The following is a 19,303-nucleotide window of genomic DNA, read 5'->3' as shown; positions in this document are numbered from 1 at the left end:
CTGACAGTGACCTTGCTGGGCAATTTTATGAATAGTTGGATTCTTCCGTTGAGCCGAAGATGAATTTGCATGAATTTGCAAACTCAAAGGTTTATGAAACTGGATATTTGTAGCTGTAGTCTGATAAAACTGATTGCCTTACATAGATCGTTTGCATTGCGTATGTTAGAAAACACAATCACTAGTCATTTGTCAGCATCCAGGTGAAGCCATTGCAGAACTACCTTAAGCAAGTTGTTTGCTATAAAACTTGTTAAGTTATGAAGCTTCACTAGTTCCTCCAAATGAATTTTTGTTTTAGCTTTTAGTTCTGAAACAAAATTTTTGCATATTTTGAGTAATTTTGAACTTTTAAGTAATTATCGATGATAAACATTTCAAAAAGTTTTGACTAAACAAGTAAATCTTGTACATTTCTCAAAGCCTTAAACTGTCTTGAAACTTGATCCTTCTGTCTAAGTTTAGTTAAGTTGCTAGTTGTGACATGATTTAATTAAGTCTGTTTACGCCTTTATCAAATTCATATGTCTACATTTTATGTTGTTATGACATGTTGGGGCAGGTGCTATGTTCAGCAAGTTTAACCTCCTGGCAATAACTTTTGCTTTTGTTAGGAAAACTAACCAAGTTTTCTGTCAAGTAAGAGGTGTAATGATGGTCAAAGATCATGATTAGCTTACCCAAGCATGTACAAAGATACACCATGTCTAGAAGTTGATAGGTTAGACATGCCATACCTTTTCAAACTATTAACTGACATAAAAAATGGTAGCAGTAGTGACACAGTGTTCTTCACCCACATTTGGCGCATAAAAAGTTAATTTGTTGAGAGATTGGTAAACATTGTAACCATGGATAAACACTGCGCCAAAAAAGATCAATAAAGATTTGGTCTATACAACTCTGATTAGACAATAAGAAAGTCAGCCATAAAAATTAATCCATAAAGTGCAAAAAGTAACCATAGCATGCATTAAAAAGTTCAAGTACCAAAGTGCTTGTTAAATGATGAAACTAAAAAGTGAAAAAGCAAGAATAAAACTCCACATTTTAATACTTTTCAATCTGTACTACTGGCTTGACACGACCCTAATTTGACTACCGGCGTGACAAGGCCCTGGTGTAACTACCGACATGACACAGCCCTGATGTGACTACTGACTTGACACAGCCCTGATGTGACTACTGACTTGACACAGCCCTGATGTGACTACCGGCTTGGCCCAGCCCTGATGTGACTACTGACTTGATACAGCCCTGATGTGGCTACTGACTTGACACAGCCCTGATGTGACTACTGACTTGACCCAGCTCTGATGTGACTACTGACTTGACACAGCCCTGATGTGACTACTGACATGACACAACCCTGATGTGACTACTGACATGACACAGCCCTGATGTGACTACTGGCTTGACACAGCCCTGATGTGACTACTGACTTGACACAGCTCTGATGTGACTACTGACTTGACACAGCCCTGATGTGACTACCGGCTTGGCCCAGCCCTGATGTGACTACTGACTTGATACAGCCCTGATGTGGCTACTGACTTGACACAGCCCTGATGTGACTACTGACTTGACCCAGCTCTGATGTGACTACTGACTTGACACAGCCCTGATGTGACTACTGACATGACACAACCCTGATGTGACTACTGACATGACACAGCCCTGATGTGACTACTGGCTTGACACAGCCCTGATGTGACTACTGACTTGACACAGCTCTGATGTGACTACTGACTTGACACAGCCCTGATGTGACTACTGACTTGACCCAGCTCTGATGTGACTACTGACTTGACACAGCCCTGATGTGACTACTGACTTGACCCAGCTCTGATGTCACTACTGACTTGACACAGCCCTGATGTGACTACTGACATGACACAACCCTGATGTGACTACTGACATGACACAGCCCTGATGTGGCTTTTGACTTCACACAGCTTTGATGTGGCTACTGACTTGACACAGCCCTGATGTGACTACTGGCCTGACATAGCCCTGATGTGACTACTGGCTTGACACAGCCCTGATGTGACTACTGACTTGACACAGCTCTGATGTGACTACTGACTTGACACAGCCCTAATGTGACTACTGACTTGACACAGCCCTGATGTGGCTATTGACTTGACACAGCCCTGATGTAGCTACTGACCTGACACAGCCTCAAACCCCCATCCAAACCCACATGTTCAAATCTCTTAAAAAGTAAAAGTATCATGACTCCTTATGCTATTTATTATTATGTTATTATATTGTTATACTATAATTACTATAATTGCAGGCAGAGTAAATTCTTGTAGTTTTGCGAGCCATTCTTCTAATTGCCATAATCCGTGATTCTGCAACGAGAAAGATGTTTTCCAAATCAAAGCAAGAACCTGCATCAAAGGTAACTAAAATATTCTGTCAGCATTGATCTTGTTTAATGGTATGGTTTCCATAGGGAAATCTTCTGTAAAGCTAACATGCTTGCTATACGCTTGCTATACGCTTGCTATACGCTTGCTATACGCTTGCTGCAAAATAGTTTTTAATTACTAGTATTTTGACAAGTTGTTTTGTCTTGTTATAAAAGTTCCAGAAAGTGTGCGCTTCGCTTTTGTTCTTTTACAGCTTGATCGCTTCTAACTGAATTGATCAGAATTCTGTCAGTTCCAAATCTAACTGATTTCCGTTGTTCACAATCAATTTACAAGCCCTTCTTGTAAGGTAAAGACTGCAGTAGAGTGATCACATAAACAGTCTCTCCGTTGTCCTTGTTTCTTCATTCATCAGACTGATTCCCTTATAATAATAAACATTAGATCTTAGCCTAAAAGCTCATGCAGAATGGGCTGTTACTACATATCAGCCTTCTTTGTTTAAAAAGTTAACTATTCCTTGCTTTTTTTCCTGCTTTTTTGGTCAAAAACTGACAAGCTGGTGGTTAGGAAATTGAGTAATTCTAATGACCTGCCAATGCATTCTTCGCTAGTGACAAAGTTAATGTAAGCGGCATTTTAGTTCCTCTTGGCAAAGAGCCATTTAGAATCATCAGAATGGTTCAAGCAGCTTTTCCTAATCAGCTGGTTCAAAGGTCACTAACTGTGACTACCTAAGCAATGTCTGGTAAGGGTCATTAGGGCTGTTACACAGAACAACATTAATATAATATGTGGATTTCCTATCAGATTTCTGGTTGGGTTGGCAGTTAGAAGAATCCTACACACAACTTGCTGTCAGATCAGTGCACCTTAGCCTGTATTTTATTGCAATCAAACAGTGTCGTTAGTTTTTCCTTTAGAAACAAAAGATTCATGATAACATTCAAATAATGACATTTGAGACTGTAAACTGCCTTACAAACTCCCGAGCAATGTTTTGCCACACTTTTCTTTTTTCACATGGATGGTCTATTATTTAACGAGAGAGTTCCAGAAAGTTTTGTTCAAGCGCATTCAGTAGCATAGTTATACTGAGCAGTTTAGTAAAATCTCTAAGTTCTACTAAAAGGGAGTGGATGAGAAACTTGAAAATTATACCTCAAATGCAAATAAACACGCATCAGCAAAGCCAGATTTATATTAAACTGTTGCAGATAGGCATATAGGCTACCCAAACTGTTTCTTCATATGAACAAGATGGAGTTATTTAAAAAGAGAGCTGAAGGCTTAGAACCTTTCCAGTAACCATGACAACTGTCAAATCAAGCCACCTTTGAAGTAATATATAATATAAACACATGTTGAGCAACAAGGAACCTGTGCAAAAACATATTGCGCAGTTCTGGCTATGATACAGAATTAAAATAAACAAGTTACAGGAATGTCTAATTAGTTGCTAAGCAACCAGACCTGCAAAAAGTTAATAGTCAACTACCTGGGTGTAATCCTTACCTACTCATCAAAAAATAACAGTGACAAGCCTATCTTACCAATAAGAATCTAACCATTACAGATCCTTTGATATATTTGAAGGTGGCCCTTGCGTAGCCCTTGCTGTGATGAAATAGTGGTTGTGAAAAAAGATTAAATATTACGCTAATAACTGAACAAATTTAGTGAAAATTCGTTCGTTTTGGAATCCAATTCATAAGCAAAATGGTTTTAAGTAGGATTGCATTGCACCTATAAATGCTCAAAACCATTCTAAGCCCCTACAAAACATGGACATAATATTTGTATGAATTATAAACAATGGTGAAGACTGTAACAAATGCATGCTAGAATTAGATGGAGCGTGATAAACACAGAAAGACTTGAAAAAGTAAACATGGAAAGAAGAGAAAACATAAAAATAGTGAATAAAACTATTAATGGTATGTTTGTTTACCTTTGGTGCTGGCTGACTAGGAAGGAAGTCAGATGCTTGTTACCAGCTAATAGCAGAGCAGCTAAGAGACTTGGCAATTTTGATTTGAGCTGCCCATCTCTTTAAATGGCCTGCAGAACTTACTTTTAATTTTTGGTTTACGACCTTTCGTATTAGAACCATCTTTTGCTATTCAGATCAATCTTTCTATGAAGAGCCGTTTTGTAATTTGAAAATGTGGTATTCCAGGTCATTCGTTAGTGGAGGTCAAGGTCATCCGTTAGTGCAGGTGCGACTGTAATGAGCTAACTAGATTGATGATGATATTAACAAGTCAGAGTTACTTACATTCTAGTTGACTATTGTTTTCAAGAGTAAACATAGATGCTGAGAAAGTTAGCATTGTACTGATAACGACATTCCTTGAAGGGCTGTAAAACAGGAGTGTTTCACTGCATTAAACCATAACTGTCACGTTCAACTTTTATCATAATTTCTAGGTAAATCAGACACCCTGATTCCGATTTTGTACTCAAAATAAAGATTGGTCCACTAACCTTCAAAGTAATTAAGGCTTTTTTAAAGCGTTGTAATATCCGTCTCGGAAACAACACAATCAGCATAACAAGCTCCGCCCATAAATATGTGATGAAACCTAGCTTTTTCAGGGACGGAAGTTAGGGATGTTTAGTCCGATTTAGAATAATAAAAATGGGTGTCTTAAAACCCATTATTATCTAAATCCAGCCTGTATAATAATCTCAGTCTTTCATGAAAGGTATATAAACTATTCAAAATTGCTCGTAGCTTGTTTACAAGATGTTTAAATAGGCTGAATGCCGAGAAAAATGAGCTCAAAAAGCACGGTTTTATCACAAGCTAGCGAAGTTATTGCGCCTTTTTGAGCTCGTTTTTAAATATACAATGTTAAATAGCTTATCTACCTTTCAGAAAAGACTGAGATTATTTTTAAGGCTGAAATTAGATAATAATGGATTTTAAAACATCCATCTCTATTATTCTAAATCGGTCTAAACATCCTTAACTTCCATTCCTGAAAAGCTAGATTACGTCACGTATTTATGGGCGGAGCTTGTTATGCCGATCGTGTTGTTTTCGAGACCAATATTAAAACGCTGTAAAAAGCCTTTATTACTTTGAAAGTTAGTAGATCAATCTTTATTTTGAGTACAAAATCGGAATCAGTGTGTCTGATTTGCCCAGTAACTGCGATAAAAGTTGTACGTGGCAGTTATGGTTTAATACAAATGATTGCATGGTCTACAAGAGACCAACAAATCATCTAACTGGTTTATAGCAGGCATCCGTGATACAGTTTACGGTAGCTTAGATCATCTGCAAGTAGCAGACCTTCTATAAAATCTATAAAAAGGGACAGCAGCACATTTCCTTGTTCTTTAGCTCATAAGACTGTCTTGTTAACCTCCACATTTTACACATTTTCTTTCCAATCATCGTTAGAAGCACTTGCTTACAACTGCCAGAGGAAACAACTATGTTATAAACAATGTGACTTTGTTGTGGTAAAAAACAAGCTAAGGCATATTGAGCCAGCACCACATAATGTCTAGTTTAAGAATAGGTTAAGATTATTTAACACTACGAAGTCTAATATTGTACATACAAGTAGGTCACCTGGTCCTATAGACTGAATATCATTTTCAACTGAATACTATTTTGAAGTTTCAAGCTTATAGAACTCAGACAATACACTGAAATTTAAAAAACTAAATGTTTATTTCACACTCTTTCAAAGAAGTGATGTTTTAAAAGTAACTGAAGAAACATAATGATTGCAGTACACCGAGTCTTATAGTGAGTGCATATTTGTTATGAATAAAGTCTTATAGAGAGTGTATATTTGTTATGAATAAAGACAAATAGTTTTAGTATAAAGTTTCTGTTGCTGAGGAGAAAAACCTTTCTGATTTTTCCATTTTTTATTCTTCATTAACAAGAATTTAAATCAGGGACATTAGAAACTAAGGTTTTGTCAGCAGCCATTTTCCTTTCTCAGCTGATTAGAAGTGCCCTCCATTTTTCGGCAATATCTCAATAACTAATCATCCAATCAATTGAAAACTTAACTCTTTCGCTACCGCATTTAATTCTGACCGAACGATCATTCTGCCAAAATTAATCCAAATGGATTTTCGAAAAACCGATATAGCACTATTATTTAAGCAATAATTCGAAAACAAAACAAGATATCGCTTTACTGCAATATGCATCTTGTTCAAAAGAAAATTTTCTGCAATATAAGCATAAGTTTGCTTAATGAATTTCACTCTCGTAATTTTTCTGATGCTTGCTTTGCATTGAACGAACGGCGGTGTGTTCCTTATTGCCATGACGATAACGATCTAGTTTTGCCGTTTTGAAAAATAATTAGAAATGGAATTGTTGGTGAGCCAAAACATTTTTTATTGGTTGCACTTAATTGGCAACAAGGTTATTTCGTTGGAGACACAATTTGATTAGTCTAGCTAATGAGTAGGCTTCGTAATGAAAAGAAAAGTGAAACTCTGCTGAATCAGCTAAAAGATCAGCTGAAAGATGTTTTGATGATCTGACTGTGATTGGAGCAGCATCTGTTGCATTGTAAAAGAAAAGAGAGTTGCTGATTTACTGATTACAAAAGGAAAATAAGGAACGATGGCAGAGTTTGACAAGCTGCATTTTACAAAAGGCTATTATATAGTAATAATCATTAACTGTTCCTGATTTTAGGGGAAAAAAATTGCCAGACCAAAAACTGTAGTATCTACCCCTGCCTACCCCTACCAAGGTAAGTTGCTATCACTCCCTCTACTAGCAATACCTTTACTAAGACAGGTCGCCTCCATTCCCTACCTTGACTACAGTACATTGCTAAAACTACTCAATCCAATGAACGTAGGTTGTTACCACTACCCACCCTTGGCAAAGTAGCTTGATGATAAATTTTTGTCTTGCATCCTCGTAACTGTATTCTTACCATTACTACAAAAAACACTTGGGCTTGTTCTAACGTGTAAATTCTTGCATGCTAATGCTTAAAAAATTCGGTATAGCAAAGGCCACAGCGAAATGTTTAGTAAGTGAAATGAAGATCATGGAGCTACTCTTACAATAAAACTTAAGCATTGCTCATGGAGACCCTCAGCTTGGTCTCTATTTCTGCATTGCCATATTTGCTCGCTCTTTGCACCATCAGACATTGGTTCCTTCATCTAGTTTAATTCTACTAGTACCCTGTCAGTCTAGTGTCACCATCAGACATGGGTTCCTTTATCTAGTTCAATCTTACTAGTACTCTGTCAGTCTAGTGTCACCATCAGACATGGGTTCCTCCATCCAGTTCAATCCTATTAGTGCTCTGTCAGTCTTGTGTCACCACCAGACATGACTTCCTACATCCATTGCAATCCTACTAGTACTCTGTCATTTTAGTGTCACCATCAGACATAGGTTCCTTTATCTAGTTCAATCTTACTAGTGCTCTGTCAGTCTAGTGTCACCATCAGACATAGGTTCCTTCGTCCAGTTCAATTCTACTAGTGCTCTGTCAGTCTAGTGTCACCATCAGACATGGGTTCCTTTATCTAGTTCAATCTTACTAGTACTCTGTCAGTCTAGTGTCACCATCAGACATGGGTTCCTCAATCCAGTTCAATCCTACTAGTACTCTTTCAGTCTAGTGTCACCATCAGACATGGGTTCCTCAATCCAATTCAATCCTACTAGTGCTCTGTCAGTTTAGTGTCACCACCAGACATGGGTTCCTCCATCCAGTTCCATCCTACTAGTACTCTGTCAGTCTAGTGTCACCACCAGACATGAGTTCCTTTATCTAGTTCAATCTTACTAGTACTCTGTCAGTCTAGTGTCACCATCAGACATGGGTTCCTCCATCCAGTTCAATCCTATTAGTGCTCTGTCAGTTTTGTGTCACCACCAGACATGACTTCCTACATCCATTGCAATCCTACTAGTACTCTGTCATTTTAGTTTCACCATCAGACATAGGTTCCTTTATCTAGTTCAATCTTACTAGTGCTCTGTCAGTCTAGTGTCACCATCAGACATAGGTTCCTCCATCCAGTTCAATCCTTCTAGTACCCTGTCAGTCTAGTGTCACCCAATGTCTAGAATACACCAAAGGTTTCTGGCAAATATTTCTGCTCGCAAAATTAATTCAGTCAGGTGCCTCAATCTGGTGCAGCCTTCTCCCACTTGAGCACCTTCATCATCTCCAGAGGAACTCCTTAGTAATGTTGGCATTCAACAGTCAATATGTAAAAAATGTTTTTATTCCCTGTAAACAACTGCTAGTATTGTTTTGTTGCATGGTATAATTGGTGTTTCCAAATTGCAAAATATCCTGTTAAGAGGTTGTCGTTCCTTCGCAAATATCTTCAGAGGTTTTCAGTGTTTTCCTAGTTTCACGTGTTTCTATGTAAATAAATATAAACTTTATTTTCACTTATCATACTGTTCAAAGTAAATTAAAATATGAGGCCAAAATAAAAATAAAATAAAGAATAGTAAATTAAAATTATGTGTATTGGAATAGAAAGCACATTTTGCATAATTCTGTTCTATAATGGGTATAGGCAAGGTGTTGGTGTCTGGTATAAAGTGTAGTGTATTTTCTGGGAAAGCAGAAATGTAATGGATGGTCAGGCAGATGTATTGTTATCTGTTTGTAAAAAACATTCTACACAATTAGATACGTAGTGAATATCAGACATAAAGGTACTCAATGACTGCATATTCAGTTGCACCCTCAATATTATAATTAGATGTTCAACATGTTGTGAACTAAACATCCAAGTTGGTAAAACTATGTAATCAACTGCTGTATTACAGATGGTGCAGAGGGTAGAGAATTAGATATCGCTAAGGGGCTAGTACAAGTAAGTATATTGCTCCTTTATCAATATCTGTTGAGTCAGTCGGCCTCTTACTCAATTAGCAATTGCATTGCATTAAACTGTCTTATTAGATGAGGAGGTTTTATTGAAGACTTTGTTAAATACAAAGAGATGTAACACATTTTTGTATTCAGTTCATGGGGTTAGTCATTTTCTGAGTTCTGTTTCTGTAACTTTAATTTAAAAAACTTACCTGCAGTGAGCCAAATTAAGCCTTTCTGTGTGCTCAGCGAGAGCTTATGGTAAAGTTTTTACCAGGTTTTCTTTGCAAGACCTTTTTTGAGTTTCTAAAAGTTTGCTGGAGATTGGAACTCTCCTAGTTCTCAGATATTTATCTTCATGCATACATAGCAGCTTTTAGGCACAAAAGCCACCTGTATATTTTAAATGGCTGTTTAGCTTCTTAGATGGCAGAGAAAAGATAACAACATTTGAAAGATGATTTGAAAAGATCGGTTTGTAACACACTTTTGACCAACAAATAAATATTATAATAATTTTAGAGTTTGGCAAAATCGATTAGTTATAATGTCAATCTAATTTTAGTCATCAACAGCGGCTAATTGTGTCACAGCTATCACAAATATCTCATTGGTTGATACAGTCGATTATCAGAAAAATATATCCATGGTCCAACATGACTCTAATAGGGATTGATAGAAATCAGATGAGTAAAATCGTTGCGCTACAAATTAAAAAATGGATCCAATTGGTGTACACTTCAAAGATCTGCTATGATGAAATTGAGTTGATCTATGGAATATCAAAGCCTAATCATACTGCAAAGAAACAATGAATATGGCAAGAAATTTGTAAGCACAAGAGACATGGCTCTGTTATGGCTGCTAAAGTTATCACTTCAACATTTAATAATGCAGAGAAATAGATGTTATAGAGGGGAAGAAAAACAGTTGATCTTGTAAATAACAGTTCATCTTGTGAATAACGGTTGATCTTGTGAGCAACTGATGAATACCATAACTTTAAATTTTATAAGGATCGATCTTCCGGAAGTTTGGTCAGATGATTCTCGCTGACAGTTGCTAGTATTTACACAAGTACAGCACTGTTAGTATATACACAAGTACTGTACTATTAGTATATACACAAGTACAGTACTATCAGTATATACACAAGTACAGTGCTGTTAGTATATACACAAGTACGGTGCTGTTAGTATTTACACAAGTACAGTACTATTAGTATATACACAAGTACAGTACTATTAGTATATACACAAGTACAGTACTATTAGTACAGTGCACTATTAGCTATTGAGTATACTAGTACATTGGTTTATTGCAGTCCACCAAAGTCCCTCAACAAGATTACGACAGAAACACATTGCTCCAAGCAGCGTAAGTTATACATGCACCTCTCTTATTAGTGATTGGTATCTAAATAGACTACATTGTTACTAAATAATTCCATCAACTGAAACTCCATGAATTATTCCATGTTTCACCATAAAACTAGCGTGTAACAAGAGCATGGAAAATATTCATATGATCACATGGAAAGCATCTGTGTGATCACATGGAAAGCACTCATGTGATCATATAGGCACATACTTGTGATCACATGTCAAGCATCCCTATGATGTCATGAGGACTAATCATGTCAGCTCTTTCACTTTTCCCTGTGCTGTGAATATTCGGTAACATACGTAACAGATGCCTAATGCTCAATGTTGAATGTACTAAGTGATGTAATCGCAAACGGTCACAAACCTAAAGACCTTAACATAAGCCCTAGAATCTGTAATCGTATGCTTGGTCTGTCATAAAATACAGTATATGAATTGATAGTCGTTTATTCAAATTTATCTCAATTGCAGAAACCTAATGCAAGTGACAGAAAGAGAAGATGATATCTTGAAGTCCAAGAGTTCCTCTATTCCATATTCTCCTCCATTCATTGCTTTAGCTGGTATAGCAGCAGCTGACAATAGCCCTTACTCACGTCTTAGTAAACAAAATCATTCTTCAAGTTATAAAACTAGAAGATCAGATTCACCAGAAAAACTAGAGACGGAACTATCCAGTCGTTTGGATGATACACTGTACACAGAACTAGATGAAGAGACTGAGCAATACATACGTAGAATGATAAAATCTGGCCTACGATTAGATGCTACTAAAGTATTGCGGAATATAGTAGAGCTGATCATGAGTGCTGAGATCTTATTCAGAACTACAGACAGCAAAAACATCATCGATCTGGAAAAAGTGAAGAATCGGTTGAGAGGGTTTGGTCTTAATTTTAGTGAATACGAAAAGTTGTTGCTCGACCTTCTACTAGAAATCGAAATATTAGATAAAGTCACATCAGAACTGAAGGACAGGTATTTTTCGTTTGACGAAAAACAACAAGATCTTTTAGATGCAGTGCTCAAGATAGGGACAGCCCTGACAATAATAAATAAGACGGCGAGATCCGAAAATCGAGCAGTTAGTAGGTATTACATTTCAGCGGCTAACTTATTCAGAGAAAACAAAACAGCTCTAACCCAGGCTGCTGAAAATCGAGATGACCAAATCAGTGGAGAGAGTTTTAGGTTGCTGCAACGTCTGGCATTCGCATTGAAATATGGAACACTTCATGAAATAATAGAAAGCATGAATGTGGAGCTGAAGAAGCTAGCAAATGGCAAACTAAATGGCTTTTTGTTTTATCCTGAAAAAGATGAGACAGACCTTAAAAGGCGTGAACGTTCTCCATTTGTAAAACCACCGTTGGCAGATACCATCGAGAGGATATTTGATGAGACAGATGGTAGCGATACAACAGAGAATGTTGCCTCGAAAGAGATTACAGACGACATACTCGATGCTGTAGAAACATTGTCGAATATATTCTTTTCATCCTACAGACCAGAGCTGAAGTTACAGACTATTCATGGCAATGTGAGCTTTGACACACTCATACTATATATTACTAATATTTCAATTCATCTATTCCTGCATAATAACAAGAATTAAAGATTCTATTCTATAAACATGGTGTAGAGAATGAAAAAGTTAGTGTATATGTGTCATAGAAAATGGTAGTTAGTATATGTGTATTATAGAACAAGGTAGTTAGTCTATCCATATTATAGAAGAGGGTAGTCAGTATATGTATATCAAATAATAGGTAAAGGTATTTCGTCACTTATTGTACTGGTAAATCTTGTCTCCTTTTAGAGAGACGGAGACTACATCGAGTGTGACATATCTAAGGTCACTAAACTTGTCAGCGAGGGCTACCAAGTGAGTAACTCATATTTATTATCCTTTACAAGCCTCTTGCCAAACATTTGATATGTTCAGGTGAGTTGCTTACCCAAGAAAATATAAGAAACCTTTCATGTTTCAAAAGTTAAACCGTAAAAATTCAGCCTCCAATTACAAGTCTTGTTCAGCGGCTAATAGATGTTTGACTTTGAAAAATTCTTCTCTGCTAATTCATGTTTCTGCTTGTTTAAACAGAAACAGCAGCTGGGTGTTGTGGTTGTGCACAAGAAGGCCCTGGGAGTCCTACAGGATTATACCAGGTAAATGTCGGTAGTAACTTATTTTACCAATGCCTAAGGTTACTTCATCATTTACAATACACCATTTACAATACTTCATTTACATAACTTCATTTACGATACTTCATTAACGATGCTCCATTTGCGATACTTCATTTACGATACTCCATTTACATTACTCCATTTACGATACTTCATTTACGATACTTCATTTACGATACTCCATTTACGATACTCCATTTACGATACTTCATTTACGATACTTCATTTACGATACTCCATTTACGTTACTCCATTTACGATACTCCATTTATAATACTCCATTTACGATACTCCATTTACGTTACTCCATTTACGATACTCCATTTACGATACTCCATTTACGTTACTCCATTTTCGATACTCCATTTATGATACTCCATTTACGATACTCCATTTACGATACTTCATTTACGATACTCCATTTACGATACTTCATTTACGATACTCCATTTACGTTACTCCATTTACGATACTTCATTTACGATACTCCATTTACGATACTCCACTTACGATACTCCATTTACGATACTCCAATTACGTTACTCCATTTACGATACTCCATTTACGATACTCCATTTACGATACTTCATTTACGATACTTCATTTACGATACTTCATTTACGATACTCCATTTACGTTACTCCATTTACGATACTCCATTTATAATACTCCATTTACGATACTCCATTTACGTTACTCCATTTACGATACTCCATTTACGATACTCCATTTACGTTACTCCATTTTCGATACTCCATTTATGATACTCCATTTACGATACTCCATTTACGATACTTCATTTACGATACTCCATTTACGATTCTTCATTTACGATACTCCATTTATGATACTTCATTTACGATACTCCATTTACGTTACTCCATTTACGATACTCCATTTACGGTCACTCCATTTACGATACTCTATTTACGATACTTCATTTACGATACTCCATTTACGATACTCCATTTACGATACTTCATTTACGATACTCCATTTACGATACTTCATTTACAATACTTCATTTACAATCCTCCATTTACAATCCTCCATTTACAGCGCTTACTCCAGTTACAATACTGCTTACAAGCATCTCTCCTTGCTGATTAGTAATATCATTTTGTAATATCCTGAGTTCTATGATGCATCTTTTACTCAGTTGGCAGCAGGTTCCTAAAGTTAATTTTGAATCACGAGCTACCACTTTAATCTACCACACCCCGGGTAGTACGGCTCGGAAAGTTTTTGCGTTTGGCCAAGAACCGCCGGGTATGGCTTTAGTAAGCTTCGTCCAAAACATTTTTTATTACTGAGCAATTAATTAGCCTATTGTGTCTGTATCTAAATGTAGGAAAAAACTTATCTGCATGCATTGTGCCAATAAAAAGGTGTTTGCAACCTATCGTAAGCCTAGTTTCGCTTTGCAAAATTTTTTTTTATAGCAATTTTGACTTAGCGATGACCAGTCGTGTCAGACACATTACAGCTACAAAGATTTCACAAGTTTGGGGTTTAACAACTTTGGGTGATGTTTATTGAATAATAGTACTACTGTGAGTGACTATTTTATTTTTTGCTGTAATAATAATCCCGTAAGCTGTAATAATATTGATAAATCTTCTGACTCAAAGATGTTCAAGGTCATAGAAAATGGCCAAAAAATGTCCAACTTCATTCTGCAACACATTTGTAGCATTTTTATGGTATCAGCTAATGTAAAATTCCATGCTGATTACTTTGGCAAAAGTAATGTTTTTTTATAGACTGTTTGGGTTAAAGTTTGCGACAATTCATGCTCGACCTGTCAATTATTAGGTTTTGCTGAATATGTAATTTGTCCCGGTAAAAAAATTAATTTGGCAGCAAAAGAGTTGAATCTAAATAAAAAACACCTAAATAATTCACAAGCCTACTGTTTACCTTAAAATGGTATGGAAGGGTTTTTTTAAATCAGTTAATATCATATATTAGTGGTTTAGCATCTGTTTGTTTCTTACTACTCCGTTTCAGATTTTGGCTTCATTCTCTTTTTCTTGCTGTGTGATGCCTGTAATAAATACCATCTTGTGATGCCGTGTGTGAAAATTGCTTTTTCGGCACTATATAGCTTCACCATAAATTGAAATCATGCTTTGCCAGCTGATTTAGAATTCTATGCAAAAAAGGATAATTATCTAAAACCTTTTGGTGAGTGATGATCATTTTGAGCATATTAGAGCAAGTGATCTACCAGTGATTCTTTTCTGAAACCCTGTTGGTGTATGACAACCAGCCTGCTCATAGCGCAACAAGCCAACTCTTAATGACCCGCTAGCAGTGATAAAAGAAGGCTGTGAGTGAGGAGACTTTTCAAATTTGTTTATGTCATTTTAGTTTATAATCAGCCTTCTTATAGTCAACCCTTGCCAAATCACAAGTATGACAATATGACAATGTTTTACTATGTACAACTATGTGCTTTACGATGTAGATTACAGGTCAAAGTATTCTGAACAGCTATACTCCACTTTTATATTTGAAATTTATTACTGGCTCATGAAATGTGAAACTTTCCGAGTTAGTAGCTTGACAAGGGATCTTCCAGTTAGTGTCACAATCATTCCATGTGATGATGGTAATAAAAAAAGGAAAGTTCAGTGTCATTGCTTTGGACATCATCATTGGTGCATATGTCATTTTGCTTTCAACCTGAATGTTTCAGACTTATTCAAGACAACGGTTCCTTGAGAGAAGAAAATGAGTAAGTAAATCTATTTTAATGTTTTATACTTGAAGAATAGAGAAATCATAATATTATTATGCTTAATTATTTATCTTGAGGTGTTGACTAATGTTCTAAAACAAGAATCAAGGAGGTTGACCCACCAGAAGCTGAGATATAGCCAGCCAAACACAGGTCTACCTAATAACGAATCAGAAAAAAAACCCTTCAAAAATCCCAAGAATTGTGACATATGAAATCGACTTATTGGACATGTGCCGGAGTTGCGCACCCTTACCGCCATTACGTTTACTGATTGTTTTAGGCTACGAGATGTAAAACGCTTTTCGCGATAATAAAGAATTTACAGACTAGCTCTGGTTTCTCAGGAAAACCAAACAAACATTGTGTGGTAAAGACAGTTGCCCACAACCCCTTGCCATGATTTTTCAAAACATAAGAGCAGATTTTGACTATTGTGCCTCAAATTTTAACTCGATTTTCACGGATATGCTCCGAAGATCTTCTGTTCAACGAACGGCGCGTGTATAGTCTATAATACAATATCCGTGATTTGCAGTTTGTTTAGAATAAGAAATGGGAATGTGAATTTTTGTTCAATCATCATCTTTCTACCTTTCTTTCATTCATCATGTTTACCTACTGCAGCATTCAGTCGGTTTGCATGATTATCGTCACTATTAACAGACTGTAAGTTCACTACAGCCATAATTTTAAAAAGAATAACTTGACCGTGCTGCTCTTGCTGTAAGAAAAGAAAACGATAACTTTTGATTTGATTCTTCTATTTATCTATTATCTTATCTATGATTATTTTTTATGATTAAATTAAAAAATTATTTCTATGATTAATATAATAATCATAATGCATATTATACAAAATAATCATATAACTGCGTATAGAATAAATGATGTAACTAACATAATTTGTAGAAAATTCCAAATAACCGAGATTGATGATTGATTTAATTGATTCCATTTATTAGCTATAGATAAAAATCTGAACAGCGCTAAAGATGAGTCTGAATAGGGAAGCTAAGTGGGAGAACAACAAAACTGAGCTGAACTAGCAAGATAATTATTTCATGCTAAAACTAATCTACACGTCAGAGGGACTGGTTTGGAATTCTCAGAGCAATGATTGTTAGGCCTAATTTGATTGTTGCATACTTCCAGGGATTAAACCAATTAAAACGCCGTGATTGTTATAGGAGAGCGCATTAGTTGGCTTAATTGACCAATGGCGCACAAGTCGATTTCATACGTCATATATTGATGCTAATATGAAGATTACCAAAACACTTATGCCTTTTGGTAGACCTGTGTTTGGCTGGCTATATCTCAGCTTCTGGTTGGTCAATCTTCTTGATTCTTTTTTTTAGAACATCAGTCAACACCTCAAGATAAATAATAAAGCATAATAATATTATGCTTTTTCTATTCTTTAATTAAAAATACGGAAAGATAACTCTAGTATGAAAATACTGAAAGATAACTCTAGTACAAAATGTTCTTCTCCTCTCAGGATTACTAAAATATTGTAAAGGATCCAACTTGACTTTTTACTTTACGCTACTGTCTCCACAAGCAACCAAGCCATTTGAGTGCAGCGGGTATCCTTCCGACTCGGTAGCAGGTTGGTCTTTTATGGTCGAGTCAGTGGCTGATTTGACCAGCCTGCTGGGTGTTAGACTTATGGCTGAGCTAGGCCTGGCTTGGTCTCTCCTCCTGTCTCGGGTATAATCTCTTTCATCTTTCAACTTTATTTCATCTTATTCTGCTACTTCTTTTAGGCAAGCGCGGGAGAGCGCTCAAGAGATACGGTTTCGATTTTAAATTTACTATTTGTCAGTAAACTACTAACATATTTGGTGCAGGAAACATGCTTAAAGTTTAAAATTGTAGGAGATTGCAAAGAGAAAATGATGATCTGAGACAGCAGCTACAAAACCAAAGCTAAACCTGTCAAGAAGTAAATGCCATAGCTGAACAAGCATCATCAAGCGCAGTTGGAACTGCTATAAGAAGACATACAACCACCTGCTACCAACTGCCACCAGTTGGTTAATACTAAATCAATGACAGCTGCTTTAATGATCTTGCGAAACAGTTGCTTAAAAAATATTTTCAATTTTACTTCTCTCAATTGAGAAGCGCTGCTCGTATGACTTCCTCTTTCCACAGGCTTAGTCAGGTAACGTGTTATAATAAATTTACTCCGATATTTTGCTTAGTTTGTTAGCTATTAAGTATATCATCATTGTTAGAGTTATGCTATGCTAATGATTTTGTCCATGGCTCATTTTTATGTTTTTATGAAAGATTAGTGACTTTCTGGCAGGCGTGATAATATGCCTTTATTCTTTGGTAGTCATGGTTACTTTGCTGGCAAAATCAAGAGCTTTTTCAGAAGTGTTTAGGTTATAGGTGGGTAAAATCCACATACATCAAATGTGATGAAGATTTGTTTGCTTTTTCCATGTATGGTTTTAAACCATTCTATCACTGCATTTGTGTTGTTCCATAGATTTATTTTAGTAAATATTGTTAGATGCTTGTTAATTTTCTCTAGTATTAGTTCGCTCATTATCCTCATCTCTAATTTTGTTGATTTTATTAGTCTGCCCAAGGATTTGTTTTCAAAGTTGGGCAGATTCGATGGAGCAGAAACCTACAAACTAATCGACATATGTTTACTTACATTATAACCAAATGAAATAACAGTAAACACTAGATTATACAGACATGATGAACTGACAGTATGTAAAGGAAACCCTCAACAAGTAGACACTAGATTATACAGACATGATGAACTGACAGTATGTAAAGGAAACCCTCGACAAGTAGACACTAGATTATACAGACATGATGAACTGACAGTATGTAAAGGAAACCCTCAACAATTAGAAAGAACTAAAAAGTTAATTTGTAAAAATTTTAGAAATCAGAACCTAAAATTAGAAATTGAAGCAGACAAACAAATAAATAATTTTTTGCTCTCAATTTAACAATCGGTTCGCGCAGTCCCTACCTAAAACCAGGCAACAGCATACTATATGTACATAAACACAGCAACCACCCAAAAACCATCATTGACAACATTTCTATAAACCTAAACAAAAGGCCAAGCTCACTTTCATCAAACAAACAAGAATTTGACAAAGAGAAACAACTACAAAAGTGAAACGCTACAGCTTATGTACATTATAAAAATATTCCATAATCTTCAAACCAGAACTAAAAGTACTAAATCAAGGAATGAATTAACAACAAGTAATAGTTAAATAAAGTTGGTTGTGCTACGATTACAATGAAGAATGATTTGGTCATGATACAAATCATGCAAACTGAAAAAAAAATAAAAAGTATGAATTTGTTGAACTCATAATAACAATTATAGTGCATAGAAGTATGTGTATAAAAAATTACTATACAGTAAAAGTTACTGTGCAATAAAATGTAACACTACAATGTACTATGTGCAGTATGTACGATAGGGAGTTCTTACCTTAGTGACAGGAGTATAACATACAAATAATTTTGAATTTAACTTAAATGAATTTGGCTTACTAAACACATACTTAAAGCTAAGTTTTAGTATATATTTTCTAAACTAAACTTTAATTCTGTCATCCGCTAAAATTTCATCACCTATCTGTTTCCGGTTTCATTTTCACTATAACCTATAACAGAGTAACACGGAACTGAGGGAGAGTTAGCATCGCATCTCTTTCAAGCGCTGTGAGCATGATTTTAGCAAATAGCATATCAGCATTTTCG

The 19,303-nt window shown here is 35.9% G+C and overlaps 1 protein-coding gene across 2 annotated transcripts; it reads left to right on the top strand.

Moving 5' to 3' along the window:
* The first annotated feature begins 2,294 nt into the window (after nt 1–2,294).
* On the top strand, nt 2,295–18,085 carry LOC137399314 (uncharacterized). 2 transcript variants are annotated; one of them, XM_068085372.1, is made up of 9 exons: nt 2,295–2,407; nt 7,060–7,117; nt 9,181–9,227; nt 10,551–10,603; nt 11,083–12,151; nt 12,431–12,496; nt 12,716–12,780; nt 15,503–15,541; nt 17,429–18,085. In XM_068085372.1, the coding sequence occupies exons 1-9, from the start codon at nt 2,372–2,374 to the stop codon at nt 17,481–17,483; spliced, it is 1,488 nt and encodes a 495-aa protein (XP_067941473.1). In that variant the 5' UTR covers nt 2,295–2,371; the 3' UTR covers nt 17,484–18,085. The 2 variants fall into 2 exon arrangements, with proteins under 2 accessions (XP_067941473.1, XP_067941474.1); XM_068085373.1 differs by lacking the exons at nt 7,060–7,117; nt 9,181–9,227 and having other exon boundaries at nt 2,301–2,407.
* The last annotated feature ends 1,218 nt before the right edge of the window (nt 18,086–19,303 follow it).

Source organism: Watersipora subatra, chromosome 7 (assembly GCF_963576615.1).
Source record: "Watersipora subatra chromosome 7, tzWatSuba1.1, whole genome shotgun sequence".
Taxonomy (NCBI): Eukaryota; Metazoa; Bryozoa; class Gymnolaemata; order Cheilostomatida; family Watersiporidae; genus Watersipora; species Watersipora subatra.
This window is presented reverse-complemented; position numbering and strand designations above follow the sequence as displayed.

What these genes read in the sequence shown, in the direction of transcription:
- LOC137399314 (XM_068085372.1), top strand. Translation starts at nt 2,372, where the DNA reads ATGTTTTCCAAATCAAAGCAAGAACCTGCATCAAAG. An exon ending in CCCTGCCTACCCCTACCAAG is followed by an intron (nt 7,118 to 9,180) that starts GTAAGTTGCTAT and finishes GCTGTATTACAG; the next exon opens with ATGGTGCAGAGGGTAGAGAA. An exon ending in TCGCTAAGGGGCTAGTACAA is followed by an intron (nt 9,228 to 10,550) that starts GTAAGTATATTG and finishes GGTTTATTGCAG; the next exon opens with TCCACCAAAGTCCCTCAACA.